The sequence below is a fragment of the Coptis chinensis genome, chromosome 5, assembly GCF_015680905.1.
Source record: "Coptis chinensis isolate HL-2020 chromosome 5, ASM1568090v1, whole genome shotgun sequence".
NCBI lineage: Eukaryota > Viridiplantae > Streptophyta > Magnoliopsida > Ranunculales > Ranunculaceae > Coptis > Coptis chinensis.
In genome coordinates this window covers 87,244,284-87,253,643 of record NC_141460.1, presented here as the reverse complement: position 1 = coordinate 87,253,643, position 9,360 = coordinate 87,244,284, and the positions used below count along the sequence as shown (strand labels likewise).

The 9,360-nt window shown below is 32.8% G+C and overlaps 1 protein-coding gene across 5 annotated transcripts in view; it reads left to right on the top strand.

Annotated features, from left to right (window-relative positions):
- The first annotated feature begins 1,329 nt into the window (after window positions 1-1,329).
- Window positions 1,330-9,360, top strand: part of LOC147499724 (uncharacterized) — a 31,531-nt gene continuing 23,500 nt past the window's right edge. Inside the window, exons 1-6 of one of the 5 annotated variants that reach the window (XR_015196027.1) lie at window positions 1,330-1,563; window positions 1,648-1,697; window positions 2,653-2,779; window positions 3,037-3,093; window positions 3,181-3,339; window positions 3,660-4,127. Coding sequence is in view for 3 of the 5 variants with exons in the window: in XM_086561514.1 (XP_086417640.1) it covers window positions 2,768-2,779; window positions 3,037-3,093; window positions 3,181-3,339; window positions 3,660-3,806 (375 nt within the window). In the remaining 2 variants the exon portion in view is untranslated. Of the gene's footprint in view, window positions 1,698-2,652; window positions 2,780-3,036; window positions 3,094-3,180; window positions 3,340-3,659; window positions 4,128-6,383; window positions 6,698-7,861; window positions 8,639-9,360 lie in introns of those variants that run through there. The other 4 variants (XM_086561516.1, XM_086561514.1, XM_086561515.1 and 1 more) reach the window with 4 other exon arrangements.

The window sequence follows — 9,360 nt, the reverse complement described above, 5'->3', positions numbered from 1 at the left end:
AGACAAGTCTTTGTATGTTCCTACTCAGCCTTATATATTCCAACTTGAGAGGGGTAATAGGGAGATATGAAGACATTCAGTAGTATATGAGGGAAGGAGAATATGGAGACATATGAGAAAGAGTACTCGTGTCTCCATATTTCGGCATGCCTTGACGAACTCTTCATGACAAGGTATATCCACTACTCAGTCTTCAATATTCAGGTAGCAATCAAGCCTAAATTGCAAATATGTTTTAGGTAGCAGTCACACCTAAACTGCAAGTATGTTTTAGGTAGCAGTTAAGCCTTAACTGCAAGTATGTTTCAGGTAACATTCAAGCCTAAACTGCAAGTATGTTTCAAGTAGCAGTCAAACCTAAACTGCACTTATCAGGATTCAAGTAGCAGTCAAGTTATAACTGCATCAGTATTCAGTATTCAGGAGTACCCATAATAGTATTTTGTTAACATTAACAGTGATATTGATAGTAGCAGCCAAGAAGCGCACATCAAGTCAGTGTTATTGTTTTCAATTTATATTATGACATCCATAACAGCGAATGGAGTGAGTATTAGCCAAGCAAATAGCGCGCTACTAAACTGGTGTTATGATTTCAGTTTGTGACTGTGGTGTACCTTCAGTATTCAGGTTAGGTCATTGCCTACACTGACAGTTTCACCTCTAGAACGTCTCAACAGTTGTTCGAGTTCTTCAACTAAAGACAGTTCTATGCAAAAGGAGGAACATTATTCTTATATTTTGTTTTTTGTAATTCAAGCTGTAATTTGCATAGTTTGCATAATTACAGCTTGAGGGGGAGTGTTGGAATATGTCCAATATGGAAAGTCCCATATTTCTATAAGTGTGGACATCTATATCTAGTAGTTTTTATTATCATGTTTTAGTTTTAGTATAAGTATGTAACTCTGGGTAGAGAACTCAAATACAAAAACTCTCTAACCCTAATCAATCTCCAGTCTTCTCTGTTATTCTTATTGGTTTATCTAATATATCAATGTCACAACTCTCCTAGTATCACCACTAACATATAATTCAACAATTACTTATCAGAACTTGCTAGCAATCTCATACATTTGATTGTTCATTTCAAACTAAACTCGATCACTTTGTTTGTTTATGAGATTATTATGCATCACTAGTACAAAAAAGGGTTTTTGTGACTGTTTTATCGAGTATTTATCACGGGGGTAATGTAAACAGTGACAAATGATTTTTTACAATATACATATAAGTCACTGTTTTTAGATAAACAGTTACAATAGGATTAAGTAGATAACTACCCACATTAAAAAAAAACTAAAAAGATAACTACCGAAATTTACTCTGTCCCGCACCATAAGTCCCCGACTCTCCCGACTCCACTACACAGTTAGCAAAAACAAAAGTTGAAACAAAAGACTCCACTTCGGTAACACATATCAAAATATCAAATCAATTATTCCCTTAGGGCTTTCAAGATTAGTTGGGGTTTCCAAAATCCAGGTGCATTTTAAGTCAATTACAATGTGGATAATCAACTTTGATCGAACTCTAGTTTGGGTGGGTCTTCGAATTTCAGTGGTAATTGACCTCGACTGCCTTGAATTTTAATTGTCCCTCCCTTTTCTCTTCGTTTGTGAAACTCTTCTATTCAATCTTCACCAGCACCAGGCTTTCAAGGATTACGAACTCGATAGTTGGTGGAGGCAGGACTTGTAAGTAATTATTCCTATTACATTTTGTAAACTCTTTCTTTCCTAATTTTATTTATAGACAATTTTTTTTGTGACACATAAATTCTTCTTGGCCTTAACATCTTTCTTGTACAGTATTTTTCAATGCTGATAAACTCCAGTAAGTTATTTTCTTCCATTTATTTATTGACATTAACAAACCATCTGATTCTTTAGTGCTTAACACTGCAGTCGTCTTTGCGAGGAGTCAGGTGTGAAGTATATTTCACACCATAGTCATTCATAAGAAAATGATACAATAATAATTATGAGCCTGCCCATTTCAATCCACAGCTAGCATCTATCTATTTATGTGCTCTTTTAAGGTGGATTAACATGTGCTCTAGAACATAAATTTTATGGAAGAAATGGGGTGTTGGTATTATTCGTGAATTTTGGTTGTCTCGAATTTACTGGCATATCACTCTAATTGCAAGTAATACAATGAGTATTTGCTTGACATATTTCATATCTTAATTGCGATTTTCTTTTGTTTCCTTTTGGTTATTGTTGTTGTTTTGTTGTTGGTAATTGGCATGAAGTGAAGAAACCATGAGTAATGACAGACGACTATCCTACGTAGTAAAAGATTTTGCTAGTGACTTGTTTTCATCTTTCGTACTCTTGAACCAACTGGTTAAGTTCATGATTTGATTTCTCCTGCAAAGATGAAATCTTAGTTTAATCGAATATGGTGGCCTTGGTTTTCAATTGGTCAGTTAATTAGCAACTATGAAATTTAGACGTATTAGATCATGGGTCTTAAGCCCTAGATGGCTAGGATTGACAACATGAAGTTGTTGTTTATTTCAGTAAACAACAAGTCTTTGTTGCTTGTTTAAAATTCAAATATTTCTATAAATGAAAAATGAGAATATATGTTTAGACTATATTGAGTTCATCCACTAATATATATATTTTTTGGAACGCTGAACAGAATGAGAAAGGGAAGTACGTGAATGTGTTTATGAAGAGCCTGGTCTCATGGCATGTGGCAACAATGTGAATGGCTCGGGCAGAAGCCTTTGTCAATTTAGAAGAACCAAATATTCATGTGGCTTGAGGTGCTTATTGTTTTTTATTTTACCCTTAGAATATAAGTTGTGGTACAAAGCAAATTTTGATTCGCTTGAGAACATAATTCGTAGGAGCAATGTGCACCTTTATTAGTGGATCTGTTGTGTTCCAACTATTAATTTATAAACTCTAGCAATAATTATGATGATATTGGCTTTTGATTTTTGCATAATACGAGTTGGTCCATCTTTGTAGTCTAGTGTTGGGCCACTATAGATGCCTTTGAATTGATTCTATCTTTTAGGTTAATGAACAAGGTATAGGAAGAAGAAGGGCATGTGCTTGTGGTGACTTGCTAAAGGTATATATTTTCTTTAACCTTTTTTTAGTCCATTGAAATTATTTGTTGTTTTGTCTATAGTTTGAAACTTGCACAATGTTCACTTAGGGCCAAACAACGCACGCGTATCAGTTGATAAGATTTTGGAAGGTAAAGATCATGTTGCTCTTCCTATACCATTTCGCTGATGAAATGGGTAATTTTGAAAGATGCTCTTGGATCACAAGTTGCTTGGCCAAAACACTTTCGAGATTGAAAGGCATTGAGGTAATTTCATTAAGTTTTAATTTATTTTGAAGTACTTTAAAATATTTTTTTTCATGTGTTTTTAGTTTTTTTTTTTTTTTTTTTTTTTTTTTTTTTTTTGAGTTTCTAAATATTCTCACCTAAAAATAGTTAAAGACCAAAAGGCTAATTCTCCGATACCAGCAAAAAATTCTAAAAAAGGAAAATGCTGAAGTAACTACAAGTTGTGCAGTAGTACGAAATCATACATTGGATCTTGGAAATGTGAATAGTAATGCTCGAATTCTTATTTTATGTTGTATTTGCAATTAAACCCATTATGACTTTACAATTCATCTTAGGGCCAGAGTCGCAGTTTGGCTGTGGATTTCAAATCCAATGTTGTTGCTAAGGGTATAGTCTACGAGGAGCTAGGACCGGAAACTGAGTTGTATAATGTTCCCTTAGGACAATACAACACACATGTAGCAGTTGGGAAAATTTTGTAAGGTAAAGATCAAGCTCTTCTTCCTGTACTAGTTGGCGATAAGTTGAAATTTGTAATGTTATCCAAGAATGTATTATGAACTATCCTTAAGACGAAGATTAACCATAAGACTGAAGACATATATGTAGTTGATTGATTTTGACGAGATTAGGTTAGTTTTTCATTTGGATTTGGATTAGGCTGATTATATTTATATGAATTAGATTGAAAATGTGTTATTTATTTAATTACATTTTATGATTAAGTACAAATGTATATTGATTATCTAAAGAGATTGTTTCAATGAAATTAGCAATATATATGAGTGGTACTTGAAATTTAATGGATCATATTCCGGTATGTAGTTTATTAAGGTGTGTAGTTTATTGTACGTCCCCAGTTTTATGAGTTTTCATATATATATATATATTTACGTTTTATGGATCATATATATATATATATATATATATATATATATATATATATATATATATATATATATATATATATATATTTCGTTTTTTTTTTTAAAAAAAAAAAATATACATATTACGGTTTTATCCAAACTGTCATGACTAATGGTATTTTTTATGACCCTTCAAAAGGATGAATGCATAACAGTTTATTTAAAACCGTCACAAATGATATGATTTGTTGTGACGGTTTTTGAGCAGTTGTTACCATTTTTTATGGTAGAGATAGGCTAGTTTGGAACAAATATTTGTGACGGTTTTGAGAAAAAAAAAATGACTCACTCCGTCATGTTTTTGGAAAAAAAAAAAAACAGTGACAAAAGACTTTTTATCACTGTTTTTAACAATGATATAAAACCTTTTTTTTCTTGTAGTGGATATATAGACTATATATATAAAGAAACATCCTATGAAACCACCACCAGCCATATGTGAAATGAGTCGGGCCATTAATATTTTTTCTTCTTTTTTATTAGATTACTAGACTTTAACCCGTGGCGATGTCACTCGATTGTCATTATGAGTCAATTTAGTGAAATAAATAATGTCTAAAATTATCATATTACACCACCAATCTTTTTTGCAAATATGAATTTTTTTGTAAAATTCGCGATTGGCAGAGTTTCTCTTGTTTTTTTTTGTCATCTAAATTGGACTTGTTTGCGTTATATTGATATTTGACATCATATGTAGGGGTGTTCATAGGTTGGTTATGGTTTGGTTATTACTGTTCCGAGTTCAATTTTATTTTTAATAGTTCCTATCGGGTTCGGTTATTTAGTTGTTTGTTTGTTTGTTTGTTTTTTTTTTTTTTTTTAAAACTTCGAAACCATACCCATTAATTAAGTCGATTCCGATTTGGGTTTTGGTTCCTTCTCAGATTATATATTATTATTATTATTATTAAAATTGCGATTATATATATACATACGTGCAATGTACTATATAAAGCACGTGCACTTATATAAATTATCATGTACACATTTATTAGTTAATATATACAGTGTATTAACTAATTTATAGTATACATGGGCGTAGTCGTTAACATTATTATTAATATTTATAGTACACATGCATGTTCAATGTAATGTAATGGTACAAAATATGTATTTAATAATATACATTCACTATTGTGCTACATACCCCTCAGATAGTTAGTAGACTTTTATACTTAAAAAAATACTATATATTATTATATATTTGGGTTTATATTTATTTAGTGTAATATAATCTATAAACTTTATATATCAAAATCATAATAATCGATTTTGGTTTCGGGTTCGGTACCCAATCGTTCTTTTACCATTCAGTTCTTTCTCAGTTCGGTTCTTGAAGACCCACTATTAATGGGTATAATATTTTATAAGGGCATCTCCAATGGAGGGTGTAAACCGTATAGAGTGGAAATTTTACACTCCAAATATTAAAAAACTCTCTCCAATGGGGGTGCTATACCGTAGGTAATAATAGTGTATTAGCTAATAGAGAGGGTGAGGAATTTTCCCTCTCGCTATTAGTTAATAAAAAACCCGGGTGACACTCGAACTGACGTCCGAGTGAAATAATTTTCGGACGTCACTTGGAGTAACGTCCCTTTCTAATTCTAAAGTAATTTTTTAACTCGGACTCCCAGTTTAAATTAAGCTATACAATCTATTTTTTTTTACACTCTTCCATTGGAGAGTATAGAGTGTGGATATTTATAAGCTATACAATACTATACAATTAGTGGTGTAAAATCCTAATGGCACTTACGTGGAGTCTAGGTGGAGGTGTAATTTTACACTCTCATTGGAAATGCCTTAACACAACTGCTATAAACGATTCCGGTTTAGGTAATAGGATACCATGCACATCCCTACCCTCATATATATCATATATAACTTTACACGTGGCTACGCCACTTCTTTCCTTAGAGAACGCGTCCTTTTGGATTGAGCACTTAAGGAGCTTAAGGAATGTCCTAGCAGCATCAATAACATTTTCTCTTATGAATTAATTAACTCGATAACTTTGTTTGTTTGAGATTATTATGCATGTAGACTATAAAGAAAATCCTATGAAACCACCACCAGGCATATGTGAAATGGCCCGGCCCATTAATATTTTTTCATCTTCTTTATTAGATAATGCTAGCAGGCTTGGGGAATGAGAATTTAAGAAATGCTGAGCGAGCACCACTATTGATTACTAGGCCCATGTACAGCCATTCGAGTTTCAATGGCTATGTCGTGTAATTGGTTTTTGTTGACAAGATTGTTGTTGAATATGGCGAGTTGAATGGATTTAGAGAATTTGGTAGAGGCATTATAAACAGATGGATAATGTGCTTGGCCAGTTGGGCCGATCTTCCAATTATTGTAACAATATATTGTTAATACTGAAATATTTTTGTTATTGTACATATGAATCCATAAATCTAGCATATATCTATTTCATTTGATAATTGTTTAGGGTAACATGATGCTGGACAAACTCATCTTCAAAATTGTAATTTGTTGGATGATTGATATTTAATTATTTTTCCATTTTTAAGATTTTCTAATTTTAAGAGAGTCAAATTAAACAATAAAAAGTGGAGCTGTCTTGTTGAGAAAGATGTATATAGACCTAAGTCAACTATTTTTAACCATTTGTTACCAACCAAACTGTCCTTCCGGGGGAGAGACAGTTGAAGAAAGAACATATAAATACGTTTTCTAGGAAATGTTGAATTCATTGAGTCATTATGTTTCTCCATCTCTTCATTCATCAGTAATTCCGATGGCAAATACCAGAGATAGGATGGTGTTTGTTCTAGGCATTGTTCTCTTTGCTAGTGTAGTTCAGCTCGAAGCATTATCACTTAATCAATGCTCAGGTTGTCAAAGCCAGTGTTCCGCCTCGGCCATAGACTTATGGGAAAACACTCGTTGCCGTTTTACGTGCTTTGGTTCTTGTTTCCGGATAATCAATTGGGTAAGAAATCTTTATGCTTGATTGATTTAAATAGAGAGAGAGAGAGAACTCCTTGAAGCAAACTTTTAGTCGATTGAAGGAGCAAATGAAATATTGGAACCTCTCTCACCACGCCATCTAAAGAGTGCGGTCAGCCCAACATAAAAAAGAACTTATTAAGTTGACATGGCAGGCTGCACACGGTAGATTCCAATCATTCCATTGGATCGTCTCCTCATTGTATTGTTAGTCTGAAATAGATTTCCTTTTTTTTTTTTTTTTTTTTTTTTTTTATAAATATAAATTTAAACGCAACTCTTGAATCACTTTTAGAAAGATCAATATTGGTTACAAGGTTGGGGCGTTGAAGACCAAGGTATGAAGTAGATATCCACATTGTGGTAAAATTTCAACTACACATACATTTTGGCACTTCAATTCATATTCGTCATAGGGTTCATCCATTTCTGACCCGAAGGAGTTAAGATGACATGCACAATGGTGTTGAAACTTCAACTAAATACCTGCAAAACAGTGGTGCAATTTCACCTACGTTTCATTTTCTTGGCGCCAAAATTATTCAACTAAATTCAAACACTACGTCATCACCGTCTTATTGTACATCATACTTTGTTGGTGAACTGAAAAATGACATTTTCCTGTGCAGGGTGGCCGAGGACGTTACGAAGGTGCCCAATTGGGTAACAGGCATGAAGAGGCTAAGGCACCCGCACCAATGGCCACGGATCTCTCAAAGCTTGCACCATCAAAACCCCCATCTAGACCTTATTCAAGGAAGATTAATCCTTGGCAGGAGTTGTTTACCCTGCATTAGGTTGTTCATATACAATGTATAAACAAAGTTTGTAGATATATGAAGAACTCAAAACCAGTGTGGAAGGTGTTTGGTATCATTTTTGTTGTAAATCCACTAAAAAAACAACCATTGAAATTGAATCACGGTAGGATCAAGAAATAATATAAATTTATCAAAAAATTCACCATTTGAAATTGCATATACTAAAGCATTCTATCCATCACATTGATAATTTTACATTTTAGAATTCTAACTAAAATTCAAAAAAAAAAAAAAAAAAAAAAAAACTAGCCAACTTTTACTACTCAAACGAGTATGTTTATACAAGTGAGAGTTTCTATATGAATAACCCACCCTCCAATTCATCCAAATCAGCTAAACAAATTAAGATATAACATGGCTTCAAGAAACCCCACTTTCTACATAGCTCATCCTCAAGAGTTCTTGACCAAAAGATATTGCGAGAAAAAGGAAAGGTGATGGATAGAGAGAGATGGGTTTAGAGAGATTGTGACTGTTTAAATTTTCGTGGGGTTCAGAGCTTAATGGCTGGAGAAGAAGAATAAATGAAGAAGCCACAGTATTTTCTGTTTTCTTATTCCTTATTTTTGAGTTTTAATCGATGATTTTTATTTTAGTTTTACTACTGAATAACGGAATCAATAGATACCGATATACAGATTTTTGGAATTGGGCCAATCAACTAGTAGCCTAAGGTCCATAGTATATAATCCAAAAAATATATGAATCAAACAAAAACCCAGATAGTGCACCCTAACCCATGTACAGGTTGGCCCCATTCATGCTGCCAAATAGGCTTAACTGATAGTTTTGTCCAAAGTTATTGTAGATAGAGCATTGACAACATATTACTCTTTGACATGCTTCAAAATTCACCTTAGTAATGATTTGTATAATTTGTGAGTTTGTGATTGACTGATCGAAGTGCTAAATAATGTTTACTTTCAAAAAAAATATTCAAATTATGGAATACAATTATGAATTGGATGTTATTATTTGCCATTTATACGTATGATTGATCAACTAAAACCTTATTATAGGATTTTAAACCGGTTTCTACAGCAACATAAAATTTTACCGAAACCAACTGCGTCGCAGGCCTTACCACGTGCTGGATATCATTTGATACCAACTTTCTTTTGGTAATTTCATTTGATACCAACTTATTGTGTAATACATTTATATATGATACCAATGAGATAACGATTGTGAAATAAAATCAGCGATGAATATGAAATGGTTACAAACCCAATTATCCTTCTCGAAAAAAAATGAATAAAAATAAATTATCCATTTCTCGATCAACCATATCATTTCTCGCATGTGAT